Source organism: Hylobates moloch, unplaced genomic scaffold, assembly GCF_009828535.3.
Source record: "Hylobates moloch isolate HMO894 unplaced genomic scaffold, HMol_V3 SCAFFOLD_16, whole genome shotgun sequence".
Classification (NCBI taxonomy): Eukaryota; Metazoa; Chordata; class Mammalia; order Primates; family Hylobatidae; genus Hylobates; species Hylobates moloch.
In genome coordinates this window covers 9045418-9069333 of record NW_026652291.1, presented here as the reverse complement: position 1 = coordinate 9069333, position 23916 = coordinate 9045418, and the positions used below count along the sequence as shown (strand labels likewise).

The following is a 23916-nucleotide window of genomic DNA, read 5'->3' as shown; positions in this document are numbered from 1 at the left end:
TTGAATACTAAACTGTAAAGCTTGGGACTTTACACTAGTGCCAGGGCCAGGAAGGCAGCTTTTGAATGCTTTCTCCCTCTCCCTGATGACTCTACTCTTTCTGAGTAAGAAAAGTAAATTTAGTTGTTTCTAAATTACTTCACTAAAGCCTTTTGGAAATCTAAAAAACTAAGCAATTATTTACCAATATTGGCTTTCTCTTCTCTGCTCTGCTGTCCCTTTCCCCTTCCCCTTCCCTTCTTCCCCTCTTCCCCTTCTCTTTTTTTTGAGACAGGGTCTGACTGTCACCCAGGCTAGAGTGCAGTGGCGTGATCATGGCTCATGTAGCTTCGACCTGTAGGACTCAAGCAATCCTCCCACCTTAGCCACCTGATTAGCTGGGACTATATGCGCACGCCACCATGCCCAGCTAATTTTTAAAACATTTTTTGTAGAGACGGGGTTTCACATGTTGCCGAAGCTGGTCTCAATCTGGGCTCAAGCAATTGGCCTGTCTCAGCCTCCCAAAGTGTTGGGATTATAGGTGTGAGCCACCACGCGTGGCTATTATTGGCTTTCAAGTCACTTTTGATATGATCAAAAAAAAAAACTCTAATATGCTGTGGGATATTTGGTAAAAATCGTTGAATATAATCTTTTTCTTTAAAGCAATCAGAATATGTTTTTATTATAACTCTAAATTGATGGTTCATTTTATATACAGCATCTTTGTCATGAATAAAGTCCCTGATTCTAACGTGCTCCTGTGGGATTACGTGATCTTCTCAATCACAGTCTTCTTTATAGCAGTTTCGAGAAATATGGCAAGATTCTAACAATAAAGAATAAACTTCTTTAAAAGTTGAAAATTGAATTTCACATATGATTGATCTGAGGGGCTGGTATTTTTTATTACCAAATGCTTGTGTTGTAATTCTTTACAGCAAGCCTAAAATTATAAACTCATTTACAGATTAGGAAATTGAGGCAAACAAAATAAACATGAAATAATCTGGCCACAATTTTATAGACTTTGAATACCCTTTATATAAATTTACACTGTAATCTTTCTTGGATCCACTCCCCCACCCCAGTATAGTATCATTTGAATAGTTTCCCTTGTGCTCCACTGGCAAAATAACCATTTTTTGTTTCAACAGAATCTTCCACAATCTGTAATTGAAAATGTTGGAGGAAAAATTTTTACATTTGGATCTTACAGATTAGGAGTGCATACAAAAGGTAAGTATTATTTCATTTTTCTTAGAAAGGGACCCTTTAGTTCTTAAAAATTATGACTTACCCATCTCAGTTACTTGTGTATCATATAGCTTAGGCTTGCATGGAAGAGAGAGTGCTTTGAGGAGTCTAAATTTTTCAGTAAGAAAGATGTAAAATAATGCTGACTTCTATATCGCCACTGTCCAAAAGTATTATTAAGATTAAATAAAATTAGCTTAGTGTGGTGACTCATATCTGTAATCCTAGAACTTTGGAGGCCAAGGCAGGAGGATTGCTTGAGCCCAGGGAGGTCAAGGCTGTGATTGCATTGCTACACTTCAGCGTGGGTGACAGAACAAGGCCCCGTCTCAAGAAAAAAAAATTAAATTAAAAATTCAGAGTTTCAGTAGAGGTAGCCACGTTTTATGTGTTCAGTAGCCATGTATGGCTAGTGGTTACTGCATTGGAAAGTACAGATACAGAGTAGTTTTTCCTTTGGAGAGCTCTTTTGTACAGTGCTGCCATCTACATATATATCATTTTCCCTCACCAGAAAACTATCACTGGAAATAAAAATGAATTCTAGCTTTTAAGAAAAGCTCAGCCGGGCGCAGTGGCTCACGCTTGTAATCCCAGCACTTTGGGAGGCCAAGGGGGGCGGATCACGAGGTCAGGAGATCGAGACCACGGTGAAACCCCGTCTCTACTAAAAATACAAAAAAAAAAATTAGCCGGGCGTGGTGGTGGGCGCCTGTAGTCCCAGCTACTCTGAGAGGCCGAGGCAGGAGAATGGCGTGAACCCGGGAGGCGGAGCTTGCAGTGAGCCGAGATTGCGCCACTGCACTCCAGCCTGGGCGACAGGGCGAGACTCCGTCTCAAAAAAAAAAAAGAAAAGCTCGTGGATGGCCCCAGCTATTACCTTTATAGACAAATTATAAAATATAGCTAAGCAAAAGCAAACCCCAAAAATGTGTATTCATAGCCAATGATAATCAGTTAATAGTTTATACTTGTAGTTATTTCCTCTATGCAAATAAATACACAATAAAAATGTTACCATGGCAAAGAACATTTATTGAGCTGCTTTTCTTTCACCGAGTACTGAAATCTTCATTATCTTATTTAGTTCTTCCAGTACTGTTATTCTCACATAACAAACAGGAGCCTGAGTAGTGGGACTAAAAGAGGCAATAAAGCTCGAACAGTTTTTCTCAGCCTTCTACTGGCAGAGTAGGTACAACTCAGGCATCCTGAGGCTGTACTGTCTTTGGGTCTTGCTGTGTTACACAGGCTGGATGCAATGGCACAGTCTTGGCTTACTGCACCTTCCATCTGCTGGGCTCAAGTGATTTTCAGGCCTCAGCCACCTGAGTAGCTGGGACTACAGGCACATGCCACCATGCCTGGCTAATTTTTTTGTTTTATTTTGGTAGAGACAGGGTTTTCCTGTGTTGCCCAGGCTGGTCTCGAACTCCTGGGCTCAAGCCATCCACTTGCCTCGGCCTCCCAGAGTGCTGGGATTACAGGCATGAGCCACCACGCCCAGCTGAGGCTGTATTCTTTAACCATGAACTGTATCTGCCAGGATGATGTTGTCTGTTTTCTAGTATCCTTCCCTCTCTCCATCTCCCATCACTCTGTCCCATTAGTACATTACTTTTGATATATCCTGTGTGCTGTACACCCTTCTTCCTGTTCTTGAATATTCTGTTATAATAAATAGCTTTCAGAGTCATACCTCAGCATCTTGTCTTTTAGGAAAATGACTGTTGACCTGATTCCACATTAATCTCTCCATTTTATGACCCCAATTGATTTTAATTCTCCTTTTTAAAATTCTGCCTATGTACTCAGTGCTGGCCTCTTATCAAGCACTGAATTAATGACAAGTATTTTACTGTTGTCTACTTTGGATACTTCTGCTTGAAGTTTATTTTGTAGGTCCCATTTAGGGGCCTGGTAGAGAGCCTGTAAGCACCAAACACGTAGTACATAGAGGAAAACTATTTTTTTGTTTAATCAGTGAGCATGGCTATGACTAATGACATCAAGATGTTGGGTGTATGTTTGAATAATTCCCTCTCTACCATGAAAGTACTTGCTGAGCCGTCTTTCTTTGGGCTCCCAGTTTACTTGGGCCACTATAAATAGAGGATGCTGCAGGATCAAAATATACCCCATCAATTAAAATCATGTTTGTCCTCCATTGACTGGTAATTTTTAGTAAGGGGTGGAACATTTTTAGAAGCTCACCAGTATGTTAAACAGATTCTCAACATCAAATACTACCATGATAGGATGCAAAATAATTTTCTTGTAATATTAATTAGTGGTTGATGGGCTTAATTTTTTTTAGGTGCTGATATTGATGCGTTGTGTGTTGCACCAAGACATGTTGATCGAAGTGACTTTTTCACCTCATTCTATGATAAGTTGAAATTACAGGAAGAAGTAAAAGATTTAAGAGTGCGTAAATGTTCGGGGTGAAATGGGATGAGTTATGAACATTCATTTAGTCAGATGAGTGAATTTTACAATATAGCCATCATTTATTGAGTTCTTGCAATTTGCCAAACCCTTCTAAGCACTTGGCATATGTGTTTGTGTTTTAATTCTTTACAGCAAGCCTAAAATTATAAACTCATTTACAGATTAGGAAATTGAGGCAAACAAAATAAACATGAAATAATCTGGCCACAATCATACATCTGATGAGTGGGTGAAATCAAATATTTGAATCTTGATTTCTGATCTGATTTGTCTGATTAAACAGCCCAGTTTAAAGCTAGCTATTTTTGTGTGAGGTGTTTTGCTAAAGTACTAAAACTAGTAGAGGCTTAATATGTAGTTTCAGAGACCCTAAACTTGTTTACTTTCCTTATAGGCTGTTGAAGAGGCATTCGTACCAGTTATTAAACTCTGTTTTGATGGAATAGAGGTAAGGTATAGTTCAAATTGACAGTTCTTGCTATGTGCTGTCACTAATTTTGATTGATATAGGTTAAAAACTTGGTTTATTTTAAAGTTTATGATTAGCGAGTTGGTTGTGATATTAATAACAATTAAGGCTTTTAAATGGAAGTGACTGCCTGTTCTTTGTAGAATATACCATTATAAGTTTTTAAAAAAATACCAAGTGAAATTTGGAGCTAAAACAGAAGTAATGAAACCTTAAAATTGAAATGCTATTACAAAAAAGTTTTTTTGGTAGCCTTTCCATATGCCAGTTTTGTGTGCCTTTAGTCTCATTAAGGCAGTAGCATAATGTGTTTTTGCAAGTAACGCTTTGCTTTGACTTCATTTAAAAATTGGGAGAAAAGTGTGAGTGCTGAAATATTTTCCGATAGGGGAGGATTTATGGACTCAAATTCTTGAGATGATGTTCATTTCTCCTTGCTGCTTTCAGTGTGTGTAATTAAAGTGATGAGAATAAAGTTGACAGTGAAGCAACTTTAGTAATTCATTACTTTTGCTGTACAGAATGGTACTGGAAAGTCACAGATAATAAAGTGAAGATTGTAACATTTTGGAAACTGTAAGAGAAATAATTTATTGAAGCTGGGTACAGTGATGTGCACCTATCAGGAAGCTGCTACAGGAGGATCTCTTGAGCCCAGGAGCTTAAATTTAGCCTGGGCAACATAGCGAGACTTAATCTCTTTAAAAAATAAAAAAGATAATTCACTGTTATGCTATTTTGCAAAAAAAATGGCTGCATCTAAGGTTGCTGCATAAGACGCTCAACTCTGTATTTTATGACAAGTCAAGTGACTGACCTTAATAAGTAGACATAAAATGTTAAATTTGGTAAGGGATTATCAAGTTCATGTAGTTTTGATTTACTGTCAGTGTTTTAAGTAAATGTAAAAATTATCTGTAATATAAAGTATAAGTTGATGCCTCATTTTCCTAAAAAGAATATTACTGACAAAGAGGACATTTTTTTGGAAGGAGACCTGACCTAACTTTGTAAACTTTACAGGATCAAGATGGAAAGTTAGATGGCTACTTAAAGCATTTAATGTGTTAGTTTTCTATTCCACATGCTATATTAGAAAATAATATTTTAGGAACATAATATTTTAGGAAATTTAGTAATCATTTTCACATTTCAATATTTTTTGAAGTAATTCCATCCTTTAAAAAATGGGTCAGTATTATTACTGAGTTGCTTTTTCAGTTACCTAGTTTTGTGAGCGTATAATCTTTATTTCTGTCCAAACTGGGGGAGACTTTGAAATCCGTTCTTTTTCATTGAACAGTTTATCCTAGACCACAAGTACTTATTTGTGTAACAGTACAGTTTTTTTTTCTGTAGGTGTGTTTAAATGATATTTTAAAATGTGCTCCTAAAATACTGCTTTTTAAAAAGTGATCTAATAGCCAGGCACGGTGGCTCATGCCTGTAATCCCAGCACTTTGGGAGGCCGAGGTAGGTGGATCACAAGGTCAGGAGATCAAGACCGTCCTGGCCAACATGGTGAAACCCCATCAGTACTAAAAATAGAAAAAATTAGCCGGGCATGGTGGCGTGTGCCTGTAGTCCCAGCTACTTAGGAGGCTGAGGCAGGAGAATCACTTGAACCCGGGAAGTGGAGGTTGCAGTGAGCGAAGATCCTGCCACTGCACTCCAGCCTGGGCGACAGAGCAAGACTCTGTCTAAAAAAAAAAAAAAGTGATCTTATAACAGGCTTGTTTACAGCAACATCCACATTTTTGGAACCATGAAATCATACCCTCAGAGATAACTACCAAAGCTGTGCTGTTTCTTTGCACTCTCACCTTTCCTTTAGAAAAGAAACAATTTTGTGAGTGGAATTCTATGTCTTCAAAATTAGCCTTAACTCTGGTTGTTTTAGGCTGTACTTTCCCCAGTGTTTTTGTTTTACTTAAAACTCAATTGGAAAAATATACTGTAGTATTATAGACATAAAAGTTCTCAGATATAATGAGATCTCTTTATTGAGAGTTATTTTTGCTAAATATAAGGATGTTTGCCTTATATTTGAGTACTTTTAAGTTCTCGTGTATAATGAGATCTCCCCTTATTGAGAGGTATTTTTGGCTGAATATAAGGCTATTTGCCTAAATTTGGGTACTTTTTAGTATGTAATCAATTTATAATTCATATAGATGAAGAGCTAAACCATTAACTTTAATTCAGTATATGTATTTAGTAGACTTACTATATCCAGTAGATGCATTTAACAGACTTAATACATCAAACTTAATTGTGATTAAACTGACAACCAGGTATTTGTACATTTCCATTTCAGTTTTAAAAATAATGCTGTGTTTTTGTTGGTTTTTTTTCTTTTTTTTTTTTTCTGAGACAGGGTCTTACTTTACCCAGGCTAGAGGCAGTGTTGCAATCACAGTTCACTGTAGCCTTAACCTCCTGGCTCAAGGGATCCTCCTACCTTAGCCCCCCAAGTAGGTGGGACTACAGGCACTTGTCACCATGCCTGGCTAATTTTTAAATTTTTTTGTAGAGATGGGGTCTCACTATGTTGTCCAGGCTGATCTCAAAGACAGCCTCAAGCAGTCTTCCTGCCTTGGCTCCCAAAGTGCTGGGACTACAGGCAGGAGCCACCACCTCCAGCCTATATTGCCATGTTTTAAAATTATCTAATTAAAATATCTATGATATGAAATAATATAGTTTGGACTTTTGGAGGGACATTATCATGTTCATAGATAATGAAAAGATCCTGGCTTTGGGGAAAATTAGGTTTTTGTTTTGTTGTTTTGAGTCAGGGTTTTACTCCTGTCACCCAGGCTGGAGTGCAGTGGCACAGTTTTGACTTACTGCAACCTCCGCCTCCCAGGCTCAAATGATTTTTCTGCCTCAGCCTCCCACACGTGCATGGGAGGTCCATAGCTGGGACCACAGGTGCGTGCCACTATGCCTGGCTAATTTTTTTGTTTTTTTTTGTTTTTTTTTTTTCTTGAGACGGAGTCTCGCTCTGTCACCCAGGCTGGAGTGCAGTGGTGCAATCTCGGCTCACTGCAGTTCTGCCTCCTGGGTTCACGCCATTCTCCTGCCTCAGCCTCCCCAGTAACTGGGACTACAGGTGCCCACCACCATGCCCGGCTAATTTTTTTGTATTTTTAGTAGAGACAGGGTTCACCATGTTAGCCAGGATGGTCTCGATCTCCTGACCTCGTGATCTGCCTGCCCAGGCCTCCCAAAGTGTTGGGATGACAGGCATGAGCCACTGTGCCAGGCCTGTATTTTTTTTTTTTATAGAGATGGGGTTTTGCCATGTTGCCCAGGCTGGTCTTGCTCAAGTGTTCCACCTGGCTCAGCCTCTCAGAGTGCTGGGATTTTTTTTTTTTTTTTCATAGAAATGCCTTAAAAGTAGTTTGACAGATATGGAATGTTGTTTTGTTTGTGTTTCAGATTGATATTTTGTTTGCAAGATTAGCACTGCAGACAATTCCAGAAGATTTGGATCTACGAGATGACAGTCTGCTTAAAAATTTAGATATAAGATGTATAAGAAGTCTTAACGGTATGAGAAAGCCTACTTCCTTTTGTGTACTTCAGTTTTTGTCAGATATTAGTTATTTTAATACAAGTTTTGTATTGAAGCTTTTTATAGCTATATTGTTAAGACAGTAGTGAGTTAAATAAAATGAACTTTGCCTAATAAACTACAGAAGAGTATATAGTAGTTTATTTCACTCTACAGTATTTTATACTATATTTCTTCTGTCATTAATGGTATACTCAGGACACTTAAAAGACCATCTGACTTTTGTACTCTGTTGCTGGTGATTTAGGTTTCATGGCCTAACCCAAATTAATTTTGATCCTGTTATTCTTTAGTAATGCTTTCAGTATTGCTGAGATCAGGACTACTTTGGTACAATTTTATATTAGCATAGCTTGTTACTGTGCTGTTGAAGAGCAGTTCTTGGAAACTTCAGTGGATGAAATCTTAAATCTTCCTCAGTATATGTGGGAAGTTTTAATTGTGAATCTGAAGTTCAAAATGAGGCAGGTTACAGTTTACTTTGGTTTCTTTGGTCAGTGCTTATGATAGGAGATAAATGCTTTAGATTCCCCCCCCCCCCCCCACCGCTTTATTGAATTAGCTTTACTGGTTCTACCAAATAAAAATTTATGTTTACTTTTAACTTCAATCTCAGAACATTTGGAAGCATTACCATTAAACTTTGATGATTTAATGTTCTGTTTTTTTGTTTTGTTTTGTATTTTTTTTTTTTTTACCCCTATTAATTAGGTTGCAGGGTAACCGATGAAATTTTACATCTAGTACCAAACATTGACAACTTCAGGTTAACTCTGAGAGCTATCAAACTATGGGCCAAACGTGAGTTCAGAATTTGTTGGCTAGCTTATTAAAAATGTTCAAACTTTTGTTCAACACTAACTTATCTTTTTGCTTTTCCCTTATCAACAGGCCACAACATCTATTCCAATATATTAGGTTTCCTCGGTGGTGTTTCCTGGGCTATGCTAGTAGCAAGAACTTGCCAGCTTTATCCAAATGCAATAGCATCAACTCTTGTACATAAATTTTTCTTGGTATTTTCTAAATGGTATGTGTTTAGATTATATTAAAATAAAATTGATTGTAGACACTGAAGTTTAGTCTTATTTCTATGACATTTCTCAGCTTGGTTTCAGATTCAAATTTTAGTTCATGATGTAGTCATGTAGGCAGCCTTGGAGATCACATTGTATATAAAATGGCAAACTGAAACTCTATTTTTTTTCCCTAGTTTGGCCAGGATAGTAAGGCAGATTCTATTTGTACTTCCTTGCATAAACTTACCCTCTGAATAAACTCTGAATTTTAGCAGCTGAGATCCAGTTTATTGATAGGTTGGGAAATCAGTTACTATACTTTTGGATAAAACTTGTACACACCACCTCTTTCACTCTTTGAATTCTCTATCTATAGGCCAGTAGTTTCTTGTGATTGTTTTTTTTTCTTTTTGCTTTCAGCATTTATTTGGCCTAATATTAAAGATACGAATTTTCATAAGAAGCTTTTAAAGAATAAATTAACATTAAGTGCTTCAGGACAAAAAAGGAATTTGAGATTAGTCATTAACCCAGATTTTTTTTTTAAGTTTCTTCATTTCATTTCCACATATGTTAACTATGATTTAAGAAAAAGTAGAATAAAAGATTACTGCCATTTTATATTAATTGCCTTGGCCCAAAAGACGAGGGTTCTTGGTTTTTAATCAAATTAAGATAAAGCGTCCATTCCTGTTCTTATGAACTCCTGCTCCTGCCTCTGCAAAAGAGATATTCTTTTCTAGTAATTTTATAAAAATTAGAGCTATTTGAGACAATTTAGAACTGTTCAACTGAAGGAAAAATAAAAAAAATTTAGAACCATGCCACACTTTCAGCACACATTCTGGCTGTTTTGGGATTTAGTAGCACTTATAATCAGGTGTGATAAGATAAAAGAATGTCAGAATTTCTTTGTGTTTTTTTTGTTTTTTTTTTTTTTTGAGATGGAGTCTTACTCTGTCGCCCAGGCTGGGATACAGTGGTGCGATCTCGGCTCACTGCAAGCTCCACCTCCTGGGTTCATGCTATTCTCCTGCCTCAGTCTCCCGAGTAGCTGGGACTACAAGCGCCTGCCACCACGCCCGGCTAATTTTTGTATTTTTAGTAGAGACAGGGTTTCACTGTGTTAGCCAGGATGGTCTTGATCTCCTGACCTCATGATCCACCCGCCTCGGCCTCCCAAGTGCTGGGATTACAGGCGTGAGCCACCGCGCCCGGCCATCAGAATTTCTTGTAATGCTACATATATAAGCAAATAATGTTTTTAAGAAGCTAACCTTGATGTTAAGAGTGGCAGGTGTTCTCTAATTTTTACCTCTTTCATATGGGACCAAAGTAGCTAGTTTATGGAACACATATGAAAATGTGTTAATGCCACCAAGTTTTACTACTACACTTGTCTTACGACTTTTAAGTCATGAATCCTATAATTATTCATACCCTTTGCCTATGATCAGAAGTAACTTTTAAAATTATCAATTGACTTTGGATGGAACTAGTATAAAGGCAGGAATTTTGTCTTTCAGTGGAGATTTATTCTGTTCAAGGTTGAAGTGGACACATCATTATCTTGGGATAGTACTTCTTTATTTAAATAGTCCTTTAAAGTTCTTTGAGTGGCAGAGAACATTTTTGGTTTCAGTCTGAGAAGGCTACCAAATGGTTTAAGTTCATTTCATAGTTAGGAGAAAAAGATTTTGAGTAGTCTAATGTCATCAGAAAGGAATAAAACGTTGAATGTACCAAGAAGGCAGAATGAAGAAGGATCACGTTCACAAATGCTGTATGTTTAACAAAATACGTTTAGATGGTAATATCCAATAGTCTTATCAAGTGCTACAATCTTTTTAAACAGGGAATGGCCAAATCCAGTGCTATTGAAACAGCCTGAAGAATGCAATCTTAATTTGCCTGTATGGGACCCAAGGGTTAGTGTATTATTTTTTCCCCTACCAATTCACACTGTGCAATAACAAGTAAAAATCATCTGCATAAACTCCAGGGAGACTTCCAGCCTTTTACTTACGAGTGGTCATGTCCGTATTACACTTTCTTTTAGATAACCTCGACTATAATTGTCCTCAACTATAATTGATGTGAGAAGCATAATTATGTACCCTGTAAACCACATTTAATTGTACATAGTTTTTAATACAGATTTTACTAACATTTTAATTTATTCTATATAGAACTACCTTGTAAGTCAAAGTTGTGTGGGCATTTGTGCTTTAAAAAAAATAAAAGGATACTAAAAATCCCTGTATTTTTTATTTTATCTAAGTATTTTGCTAAAGTTGGGTTGTTATAGGAAAGCTGTTACTTAATGTTTACATGTGGCATATAACTTCTAAGCAGTCTCACTTTAATTACCATGATGTAATTGTAAAAAAAAAAATTGGTTTAGATATTTTAGAGATTATAAAAACATGGTTGGGCTAAAGAAGACCTTCCATTCAGTTTCTTGGGAAGTTACAACATTTACCACTTACTCATTTTAAATGTTAACAACATGTACTTTATAAACTGATAAAAGAAATTTAGGTTTGAATAAGATTTCCTAAGTTTATGAAATCCTATTTTTCTAAATTATTACAATATCAATAATTTTAAATTCTGTTGAATTACATCAAGCTATGCATTTTCAGGTTTTCCGAACCTCAAGGCATTTACTTTTAGAGGATGTGAATTTACAGCTTACTTTGTGGAAATGTGCCACTTACTGATACACAGATTTAAAATTAACAGTATATCATTTCATTATCTCCTAACATAACAACATGGATAATGTAGTTTCACCGCGTGTTAATAAGCTTGAAGTCCTTAATAGTTTAAGGGTATATTAAGAACTTAAGTTTCTATCTTGTTGAAAATTAGCTTACAAAACTTATTGTAGCATGACATGTCTCTAAAGGTAATTGTATGTGCATCCCCATTTCTGTTGTTGAATAAAGAAAAACTAAACATCAATAGATTCCCAAGCAGAACTTTTTTGTTGTTGTTGTTCAGCAGGCACAGTTTCTAGTAAGGTTGCCAAAATCCAAATTGAAGCAGATCGTTAGTTTAGACGAAATCTTTGATTCTATAAAAAATTCCTATAAAAACAATGTCTCTCTACATGGTTTTTCTTTCTCAACTCCAGCTATGAATGAAATAAAAAATATAATCATTGGTTCAGTTTAACAAGGGGTAAAAAGCCCAAGTATCTGTTGCATATGTACTTGAAGAAACTGATTGGCTGTTGTTGTATGTAGGTAAACCCCAGTGATAGGTACCATCTTATGCCTATAATTACACCAGCATACCCACAACAGAACTCCACGTACAATGTGTCCGTTTCAACACGGATGGTCATGGTTGAGGAGTTTAAACAAGGTAAGTGTTTATCCTTATGCTCTGATTTATACACGAAGGATTTACATACCATTGTAGACCCAGTAGTCAGCTGTGCAACTTAAATTGAAGAAGGATTCACTGAAGTGGATTTTGGTGTTCATTTATTTATTACAGTATATATTTGAGAACTGACTTCAAAAAATTAATTCCTTTTAGGCAATTCGTTTTTTATAACAAGTTGGAAGATTAACCAACAGTTAAAACTAGTAGGCTGGTTTAGTTCCATACTATTGCCTTGTAAAATTATAAATGATAACAGTTTGTCTACACTGGTTGAAATGAGAGATGTTTAGCAGGCTGTATACTCCTGGGAAAGAACTTTGAGCAGGAATGGGGCCAAACCACCCAATTACATTCCATTATTTTGGAGGAAGCTTTTAACTTTTGAACCTTAGTTGTTAATTTGAAGGTATGGCTACTACCAAATAGTCTTTGAGAGAAATAACTGGAACAAGATTGGTTTGACTGAAAACAGTAAAGGAAATAGAATCAGCTGTCTGACTACTACTAACTTTAGACGTTTAAAATTCCTGAATATTTTACGCTTTAGTTTCATCTTTAGTCTAAAGAGGCCCATCAAGGGAAGATGCCTCTATCCCTTTAGAAACAACAGGGAAACTTGTTTTTAGAAAGGCAAGAAAAAAAGTATATTGGAAAGTTTTCCTTCTCGGGTAATTGGAGTGTTTAAGAAAGAAGGTCATTCTATGAGCATGGCATTTTAGAATAATTGTACTTTACCAGAAACCTGGTTCTCAAAAAATCTTCCAGCTTTTTAAAAAAAATGTGTGTGTATATAAGAGTATGCTCTAAAATCATAAGCTAAAACTATATATGTTAAAATTCTGGTTTTAGGATTATAGTGAGTGCATGTAGTATGATTAAGATTATTTAAAATTCTAGATTATAGACTGAAGTATGCAAACATTTTAATATGTTTTTAATTTAGGTCTTGCTATCACAGATGAAATTTTGCTGAGTAAGGCAGAGTGGTCCAAACTTTTTGAAGCTCCAAACTTCTTTCAAAAGTACAAGTATGTATTTTAAGGCATGTCGGACATGTTGCTCTCTTAAGTGATGGTTTAATGGTAGCACATTATGACATTTCTTCTTGCTGGACTAATGTTTTGGAAGAAATTTCTTTCCTGTCACAAGGACATACTGTTTTTTAGTGAACTCCTTAGTTTTTTTTGGTTGAGGTAATGAATGTGAAGCCCCTTTGCTTTTTCTGCCCGATCTAACTGAACTCATGCTACATTTGTAGCAACATAAGTTCTGTAGGCATACATCAGTCATGACAAAAACAGTACATCTGTATACAGTGGCAAGTGGATGCACCCTGAAAATCTGTAGTTAATAATTCTCTACTAAGAAACAGTATTTTCATCTAATTCTGGAAACTCGTTAATCGCTAGGAATCTTTAAAACAAAGACAAAGCTAATAAAATGTCAATATATAGCCAATTAAATGTTTTTAATAGTTACAGCACATTATTGGCCTGCCATTTTCCCCCAAGGTTAATAAAGCCCCTTCAAATATTTCTACAGCTAGCTTTCATGAATCTTAAGTGGGTGTTAATCATTTTAATTAATGGTTTAAATACAATGGTTTAATACCTTAGTACAGGTTAAAAGCTTCATTAATTGTGTTAGTTTTGATGCAAAATGTAAGTTATAATCTTAATTTAAAAAAACAGACAAACCACGGACTTGCACTTTTATTTGCCCTGGGCTGAAAATGTGCCAAAGTCCCACTCAAAAATTTTTTTTTTAATGCTTGAAACTTTTTTGACCATTTGATCTTGTGTTGGATTGTATTTTGTAATAATCTAAGCAAGATTGCTTTATGCTCTTCCCCAATTAAAAACAAGAATGATGACCTTCATGATGTCTCTGTGTTTTGTTTCTGTATCTTTTGCATGAAAAAGCAATAACGGAGCCAGTAATTGTGTTCTCGAAGCACTATGTTGTCACTAAAAATTAAAATAGCATAATCATTAAATACTCTTATTTTACTACGAATCCCCCCATAAATTGTGATTTCTGTTTGACAGATAATTTTTCTTTGTTTTTAACCAATGTAGAGGAAGTACCTTGGAACATTTAAACTAATAAACATGTATATAGATACTTTTAAAACTATGATATAAAAGAGATATAGTTACATGTAAGGAGAATAATAAAGGAATTGGTTTTACAGGAAAGTATTAGTACCCCTTCCTGGAATCAATGATGAAACTAGATTCAAACTTTGTTCTATTCACTTTCTTATAGGACTGTGACGGGGCTTCTTTCACTTTAAGAAAGATTAATGTTTACATTGAACAAACCTTAATAATGTCATTTTATTTGAACAAATTCACATTATTAGAACTTTGGTGCTTTTTCTAAAGCTTGCTTAATGTATCTTTCAAAAGATTTAAACTATGCTTCAGTCCTTGCTGGATAGTACCTGTAAGTTCTTTGACTGGGTAAAAGATATATTACTAATCTTCACTGAAGTTTTTGTGAAACAGTAAAATTTTTTTAGGTTATAAAAAAAACAAATAGAGGAAATTACATCAGGAAAATTTACATTTCAGCTGAGTGTCTTGTGAAAACTTTTAAAATATGACAGTGGGCTAGGTTTATCCATGCCAAATTCTATTTATATTTTTAATTGTTCTCCAGAAATTTGCCTCTTTAAGATAAAGTGATGACTATCATTAGGCTTTTGGAGGTGTTCACAGATTTGAATTTTTAAAGACATCCTCATATGAAATACCCCAAAGATTGACTGTACAACCAAATGGAAATGTTTAGTCTTCCCATGAGTCAGAGTTGATTCAATCTTACTTGAGGCGTATCATGAAATACTGCCAGTTGATATGTGTAGGATTTTAAATCATGTGAAATATACCTGACATTCTTGGAAGGAGCCAGAACCATGGAGAAAAATCTCATTTGTTTTAAAATGCAAATTAATCATCTTCCAGAAAGATGTATCAGTGTTCCTCAAGAAAAAGGGGTAACATTGTTTCGTGAAATTTTTGGAGTTCTAAGAAAACAGTTTTAAATGCCGCTTCTGAGATAATTCAAGTTAACACGTAACTAGCAGTAAATCACCAACATTAGGAAATGTGAATACTTACTTCAGGTGTTAGATTTCACTAGGAATAAAGGAAAAGTATTAGGAAAACGAATGTATTCTCTAAGGTGCAAGATGATTTTACAATTTCATGTGTGTATATAGTAACCTTAAATTTGTTAAAAAAGTTAAAAACAGCTAACTAAATCTTGATCTTGAATTACATAAACATAGAATTGCAAACATTTTTGACTAAGATATGCCAGCTTTTTATTGTATATCTGAGTTACGATCTTCCCAGGTGAGATGAAATGGTCTTCAAGAGATTCACTTAGAGAATTTGTTTTGCAAATAGCAGTTAGGTAATAAAGTAACTAGATTAAGTGTTTTTAGGGCACTTTGCATAAATTCTGATTATTTTGGGATACATTTTTATAGTTAAATTTATTTTTAACTATGTTTTTAACTATTTTTATTGGAAACTATATATATTTTTAAATTTGGGGAAAAGGTAATGGCAATTGCATCAGATTTCAAAGTCTCGCATGGAGGCATTTGAGCATCATAAACATGACAGTTTTAAACATGGCACTTGTAAAATAGACCATGTTTTTTCGTACATCAACAAAATGTAGTCTAATTTAGATGTACACTAGGTTTCTGTGGTCTAATTGGGACCTTAAAAATTGAGTACCAATCCTGGTTTTAAAAATTAAAAATAGAGATATTTAGAGAATGCAGTTGGAATTTTGTTTTGTAAATGAATTCCTAACGACTCAAAATATTTGCAGGTTATTTTTTATTAAACTTAACCATTGCATTTTATATCTCAACTCAAATTTGTTTAAATGTGGCTGAGTAAAGGACATTTAACCTCAGCATAAATACTTGTATACTTAATATTTCTACCTATATGTGAATATGTGCGTTTGTGTGTAAGATATATACAGAGTAGGTACTCTTTCCCTTTTGGATTTCAGTAAGAAGTTATGTTGAACTCTAGGATTCAAAACTTTGAATTGCCAACAAAACTGTCCAAATGGATTGTATATTTTCCCTTTATAAATAAAGAACATTGTATATCATTTAAGGTTTTGTTGAAGACCAAGGTGGTTATTAAGAATTTCCATTTTAATAATGTGTTGTAAGAGTAATTTAGAGACTGCGGGAGTTTTGTCCCTGCCCTTAGATGGACCCAGACAGCTTTGTGTTTTTGTGTACATGCCTGATTTCTATACTTCATTGTCTCCTGTTACAAGTCACTGTACTTTTGTGAGAGAGCTCTTTCTGCATGTTCTTTGCCTTTTTTTTTTTTTAACCAGTTAGCCATTTTTAATGTTTTAGGGACCCAGAAATCAGGTTACTGAGCTTCTTAGGATTTTGTTTGATTTAAGAGCATTTGGAACTCCAAGTATGGGTTTTTCTATACATAAAATACATTTTTTTTTAATGCTTTTGTATGACTTTTGTTGACTTATTTGGGCTATCTGTGCTTGCTCATGTATTTGACATATTCCAAATAATGCTGAGTAAATTAAACTGGTAAAGGAAGTATTGGTTTGTAGGGGTTTGGACTGCATATTGACATATCTCTATATACCTTGTTTTTCATATATCTATCTCTGTTACCTTAACTTTATATAGACTTCAAGTTAACTCCATTGAACTTTACAATACCTCTGCCAGTAAAATGTGTACTATTATCCCATTTCACAGACGATGTACACAAGACTTAGAATTGCCTAGGATTACATAGCTGTGAAGAATTGAAACCATTTTTCTTTTTTTTTTTGAGACAGAGTCTCGCTCTGTTGCCCAGGCTGGAGTGCAGTTGCGCGATCTCGACTCACTGCAAGCTCTGCCTCCCGGGTTCATGCCATTCTCCTGCCTCAGCCTCCTGAATAGGCTGGGACTATAGGCGCTCGCCGCCATGCCCAGCTAATTTTTTGTATTTTTAGTAGAGACGGAGTTTCACTGTGTTAGCCAGATGGTCTAGATCTCCTGACCTCGTGATCCGCCCGCCTCGGCCTCGCAAAGTCCTGGGATTACAGGCGTGAGCCACCCCACCCGGCTGAAACCATTTTTCAAATACATTTTTTTAAAATAGATTTGGTAGTTTTTCTCTGGGTCTAGGTCAGATTTGTGCTCTTGGTTAGAAACTACACTTATAAAATGTGTTAGAAAGTATTAGGAAGGTTTTAGACTTTTTTTTTTTTTTTTGAGACAGAGTCTCGATCTGTCACCCAGGCTGGAGTGCAGTGGCACGATCTCGGCTCGCTGCAAGCTGCCTCCCGGGTTCACACCATTCTCCTGCCTCAGCCTCCTGAGTAGCTGGGACTACAGGCCCCCTACCACCAGGCCCGGCTAATTTTTTGTATTTTTAGTAGAGATGGGGTTTCACCGTGATCTCGATCTCCTGACCTCGTGATCCGCTCGCCTCGGCCTCCCAAAGTTCTGGGATTACAGGAGTGAGCCACCACGCCTGGCCTAGGCTTTTCAAAGAGTAAAGTAATTTTAAAATTTTGGTTATACTGCTACTTTTGAAACTAGTGTCAGTACTAGATGATGTCAGTTTGCTTTTTGGGGTAGAGATTCTGGTGTGAAATTTGGCTCCCAGCACTTCTAAAATGGGTACTGTAGAAGAGTATATTGGATTGAACTTTTTTAGTCTTAGGAAACTCAATGATAGTAGTTACATTTTAGTTGTAAATAGTTTGTTTTAAAAAGACTTCAATATTTATTTGATCATGATGCTATTTTCTGAAGTGAAAACTTGGCTTTTGTCTAATATGAATGGGATTGAGTTTTGGATAAAAATCAGATTTCTTTGTTGCTGTCATGTTAGTGATTTTTTTTTTCTTTTTTGATTATAGAAATATATACTGTTAATTGGGAAAAAAATCACAGGGCCTAACTGCAGTATTCAGTTTAATTTTTACTACTATTTAATTTGGATTTAAAAGCATGTGATGTGTTTGATACTGTTTTTGAAGTTACTGTTGTAGTATGTGTATTTAGTGATAAGTTTTTGTGTCTAAAGCAATGGTGTTTTGATTCCATTGAAACATTTTTGTTGTAAGTAGATTATATTTTAGTGAACAGCTCTTTAATTTTATAGGCAGAGCACTCAAATTGGTGTCATTGAGCAAAATTATTAATGCTTATTTATGCTTCTTGAATTAAGCTGCCTTTTGGTAATTATTCATAAAGTCACTGCCTTTTTCAGAAGAATTAAACTCACTAGTAGTTAGAAACATGGAATTTAGCATATATGATTTTATGTGCATATTGAGATTGTAGTCCCCCTTGCTAAATTGATGTGGATCTATAACTGTAAGGAAGCTTATTACTTTATGGTTTAATATCCAGCACAAAGCATGTAAATAAAATAAATAGCATGTTGTCTTTATCTTCAAAGGCATTATATTGTACTTCTAGCAAGTGCACCAACAGAAAAACAACGCCTGGAATGGTGAGTATAAGAATAGACTTTACAGACAAAGCAAACTTCAAAATGAATCACATAGCCACTGAACACAGTAGGAGATGGGAGGAAGTCCTTAAAACTTCTAGTTTTGTTTGATTTGTTCACAAGTGGAGCTTTACTGTGTGTAGTGGAAGTATAGAAATCAGGGGATCCATATGCAACTTATTTTTTTGTTTGCTTTATAGAGATCCATGCATCATTTCTTAATTGTATATTTAAAGTGCACTTACGGCTTGTTTTTCTTAAAATTTTTGTGCGGATAACTTTTGTAACGTTGCTGGTGGGAATGGAGTGTTTCTTGGCTCTTTTTTCCCCGTTGTTTGGCAATTTTGGGTAGAACTTAAGGCTTCTGGTTTTATCTGTGGGAGTTCAGCCAGTTGAAATGCCCTGGTATGTGCATTTTATTTATTTATTTTTAAGTTAACCAAAACTTTTTGTTAATACTAAGTGACATTTGTTCAGGGTAGGCTTGGTGGAATCAAAAATCCGAATCCTGGTTGGAAGCTTGGAGAAGAATGAATTTATTACACTGGCTCATGTGAATCCCCAGTCATTTCCAGCACCCAAAGAAAATCCCGACAAGTAAGCCCTTTTCCAATTTAATTTCTTCTTCCCATTTCCAATTTTTATTCATAGAAGCTTTTACTGGCATTTTTTATAACTAGTCTAACTATTCTGTTGACTACATATGGCTTATAGACAATTTAGAATTTATAACTTAGTTTTTCCTGATCAGAAACATTGAAGAGAAAGACTGTTTTGTGAGAAAAATCAGCACACATTTTTTTTTTCTGATAATATTCTTCCAACGATGAGGTACCTCTTAGCTAGAGTTCACATTCTGCAGTTCTGCTTTAATACTGTCTTTACCATTCCTTAATATTTTCTTCTCCTGTTTTGTACAATAGTTGTCAGAATAGCTGGTATACCATACATCAGTCTTTGCTTTTTATCTTAAATTTTTGTTAAAAGGGAACAAACATTTTGATATGAACTTATACAAATCTGATTTGTGCTTGATTCTGGACTGTTGAGAAGATAACGTAAGAAAAAGCAGAGTCAGTTTACATTTTTAGGGGTCTTTTATTTGTATAGGTTAGTTGCTGATTTGATTGCTGTTAATATGAGACTAGACTCTATACTTTGTTGCACTGGAGAGTTGGAGAGTACTAGTAATGAGCTTATTTTAAAAAATAAAGCAGCATTAAAACAAATAAGTGAAAGGATCATTAAATTTGTGTTATACAGTATTCTTATTGATTATATAGATATTTTTATTTTGTAATTATATGAGTTTTTTACATTTTGTGATCATTCTAATCTTAATTATTGCAAGACCATTTGATGTTCCATTCAGTAGATATGCTGTTAAATGTTCAAAAGTAGGTAAATCACTAATTATTCCTGTTACTATGCTTCTGTTCATGTGGCCTTTTAAATTGAATTTTTGAAGTTTAAGAAATATCTATTAAGTTCTAGTTAAATTTCTGTATTTAGAAATATCCTTTTTTTCCCAGACTTTTCTAAAAAGATTATTCTTTTTCCTTCATTAGTTTAAAGATAATTTTTCTTTGATTTCAGTGGCTTTGGTTCTTTAGAATCATCATTAAGGACATTGACTATCAATGTACAGTTAGTAAGAGTGTATTTCTCCTGGATCTCTGTTTATGCTGTAGTAGGAATATAGAGGAAAGGTGTGGGTGAGGACTTTGCATTTTCATGGAGCTTGGGCTTAGAACTTTTAGTTTGCTCATACGTTTGTATTACAAGTTTTTCCATGTTTCTGATTGTCAACCACATTGATAGCTACATTTTCATGAAATCCAGATAAACTATAGTAATGCTCTTCTTTGCAGGGAAGAATTTCGCACGATGTGGGTGATTGGGTTAGTGTTTAAAAAAACAGAAAACTCTGAAAACCTCAGTGTTGATCTCACCTATGATATTCAGTCTTTCACAGATACAGGTATGTCTTTACTTGGATAATCAAAACACTTCAGTTCTTGCATATTTCAAATTGTCTTGATGCATACCATAGTAATATTTACAATAATTGCTGAAATTACTTGCGAGTATTGAACTATCATCAGAATAATGGTTTTGTATTAGTCTAATACAGATTGAGTGTTCCTTATCCACAATGCTTGGGACCAGAAGTGTTCAGGATTTTTTCAGATTTTGGAATATTTACATTACACTTACCAGTTGAGCATCCCTAGTCTGAAAATATGAAATTTGAAATACTTCAGTGAGCATTTCCTTTAAGTGTCATGTTGACATTCACAAATTTTGCATTTTGTAGCAGTTTCAATTTCAGATTTTTGGATTAGGGATACTCAACCTGTATATACATGATTTTTCTCTATTTTGGCAACCTTAAAGTTAAGTAGAACCATTCCAAACTTGACTTGTGCATAATTTCTTAAGAAATGGGAAACAACTTGAATATATGGTCGTCTAGACTGAATCTGTGTCTAACTGCCTTCATCATCTTGAACCTGAGAAATTGATGAAGCAGAACTTGTGATGACCTGGAGAAATTTTCCAACTATGGAGATTCAAATGTTAATGCATAGGTGGGAAATAGGCTGATTATATGTAGATTTCAGATTGACCTGTACCCTAAGATGAAAGGTAGTTCATTTTAACCAAAGACCAAATGGTGGATGTAGTTGAGAGAATGAGTCTATATGTAGCTGCACAACTTTTAATGGGAATGGCGAATACTACGCATAGGGACAACTGCATTTCTTCTTTAAGGACTAATCCTTTTCTCTCGCAGACACTGTCCTTCTCTGACCCATTTAAAACAAATGTAGTAAGTGGCATTTTTATTCCCTATGAGTTTTCCCTTGAGAACATACAGACTTAAAATTAAGAAATGTTTTACCTAATTACAGGAGAGAAAAAAAATTAGTGCCAGTTTGTTAAAAAGTCAGTATCGTACACTGACTGTGATATAAAGGAGAAATAAAAGGAAAAGGATATGTATTTCAGTATGTCAGTGCTCAGATACAGTGACACTAGAAGATCACTTAAGAGTGAAATGATTGCACTTTATGTAGAATCACTAGCAGTGTGACATCTATTAATTCTGACTGATACAAGTGTTGTCTGTAGGGATTCAGCTATCACCAGCAGCGTTAGCATTGGTGACCTGGTAAAAGTGAAAGTTGCAAATAAAAAGTGATCTGATTTTGATATGCTTGGCGGTAGTTGTATTCCTGGAAATTTCAAATTAAAATACTCTATTTTTTGTTTGTTTTTTCTTTTTTTATTTTAAATACTCCATTTTTTAAATGTAAAATTGAAGTGAATTCTTGTTTAAATAATTGCTAAGTAGGTTTTTTGTCTTTAGGAATGTAGGAAGAACATGGTATAATTCTGTGTTGGGTAGAACTGTCCACATTGAAGGATATATAGTGTTTCTAGCCATAATACCTTTTAATCAATACAACAACAAAAATACCTCTACAGATTTTTAGAATGTCATATGTAGGGTGATACTCCACCTGCTGAACACCACAGAAGTATTTTTTCCTGAAGTAAAAATTCTGATGTTAACTTATTTATGAACTAATAAGCCATGGATACCTACCTGGATTAGAAATTTGTTCTGTACATTGCATTCAAGTTAAGATGTTTATCAAAGATTACACTAATTAACCATCAAGATTTTCAAGGATGTTTTAGGTATTTTGGGAAGGAAATACTTAGTTGTCCTGTATGTTGAAACACTTTAATCCAATACTTTATGGGATTTTAAAAGAAAGTAGGTTTCACATATTCAGCACACAAATGTTCACTCCCAACCCCTACCAGTTTCTTTTCAAGTTATTTTGGTTGTTCAACCTAGAGACCTTGGAATCAGTCTTTGACTCCTGTTTTTTCCATACTTGATGTTAATCCATTATAAAATCTTTTTGCCTCTTCTTTCAGAATACATTGAGGTTTCTGCTACTTAGTACTGTTCCACTGCTTTCACCCTAAGTCCTAGCCACTATAGAGCTGTTGGATCACTGTCATTGCAAAAACTTTCTCTTTTGCCCTTGCCCCCTTCAGTTGTTCTTACCTAGTGTCCAGATGATATTTTTAAGCCAGATCGTATCTTGCCTGCTTAAAACCTTTGAGTATTTGTCTCACTCAGAATGAAAGTCCAAGGCCTTACTGTGGTTTGCAAGCCTCTGCCTGATCTGCCCTTTTCATTATGTCTGTGACCTTACCTCCTATTATAAGTTCACAATCCTTTATCTATAAGTTTTGGAGCCAGAAAGGTAATAAAGTTAGTAAGTAATATACCCAGTGAGGCCTGGAGCAGCATTTGGTACTGAAAGACAGTATATTTCTGCAGGGAGCCAGGGAACATGGAGCAAAAGACAAAGACCAAATAGCCACAGCCACAAATAGTTCAGCACAGGGTTTGTTACTAGATGAATTTTGTTTCCTATCTTAGAAAAACTTCTGTGTTGAGAGTTTTGGGGATTTTAGAGTTGCACATAAGGGATTATGGATTTCTACTTTTCATCTTCTCCATTGGCATTTTTGTTGTTTCTCAAATGTTCCAGGCATTTTCTCCTGCTTAGGGCGTTTTGTTCTTGATGTTTGCTCTCTCTGGAATGCTATTTCACCAGGTACTCTCAGCTTACATCCTTATGTTCATTTAAATCTTCAGTCAGCTGTCAACTCAGTTTCCAGGCTGAGCTTCCTACCCTACTCCCTACGTGGTTTTTCACAGTAATTCTTATCATCATCTGACATGGACCGTAGTTTATGTTTTATTTTTTTCTGTTTATTCTATTCTCTGTACTGTAACGTAGACCCTTTGAGGCTACGTTGGTCTTTCTTCACTACTTATCCCCAGTGTCTAGAACAATATGAATCAAGTATAGGTGTTTCATAAATATGTTTTGTATGACTGACTTTTTTACTTTTTGGGGCCCTCTGGATCTAAATAATTTGAATTTAATTGTAGCATTTTCTTTTTGTACCTGTGACATCTGTTATTTAAATTATTACTATATTAGAAAGTATGTCATTACTTAGTTTTATCTTGCAAATTCTTGTAAAGATACCTTTAGGTATAGTTTAATAAGTTTGACTTATTTTACAGGATGTGTTACATACTTGGGTAAAGTTTTAAACAATAGTACTGGTAGCATAAAAGGGTATGGGTGTAAGAAACCCTTTTCCCCTCATTTCTGCCATTTCTTAAAG

The 23916-nt window shown here is 35.2% G+C and overlaps 1 protein-coding gene across 5 annotated transcripts in view; it reads left to right on the top strand.

Moving 5' to 3' along the window:
* Nucleotides 1–23916, top strand: part of PAPOLA (poly(A) polymerase alpha) — a 66276-nt gene that overhangs the window by 22453 nt on the left and 19907 nt on the right. For all 5 annotated transcript variants that reach the window (XM_058429373.1, XM_058429374.1, XM_032135033.2 and 2 more), the window contains exons 4-15: nt 1140–1221; nt 3557–3666; nt 4085–4138; nt 7604–7715; nt 8451–8540; nt 8631–8769; nt 10614–10686; nt 12010–12130; nt 13098–13182; nt 18634–18687; nt 19165–19284; nt 20559–20668. In XM_058429373.1, coding sequence (XP_058285356.1) covers nt 8684–8769; nt 10614–10686; nt 12010–12130; nt 13098–13182; nt 18634–18687; nt 19165–19284; nt 20559–20668 — 649 coding nt within the window. In that variant the 5' untranslated portion in view covers nt 1140–1221; nt 3557–3666; nt 4085–4138; ... (1 more) ...; nt 8451–8540; nt 8631–8683. The remainder of the gene's footprint in view (nt 1–1139; nt 1222–3556; nt 3667–4084; nt 4139–7603; nt 7716–8450; nt 8541–8630; nt 8770–10613; nt 10687–12009; nt 12131–13097; nt 13183–18633; nt 18688–19164; nt 19285–20558; nt 20669–23916) is intronic.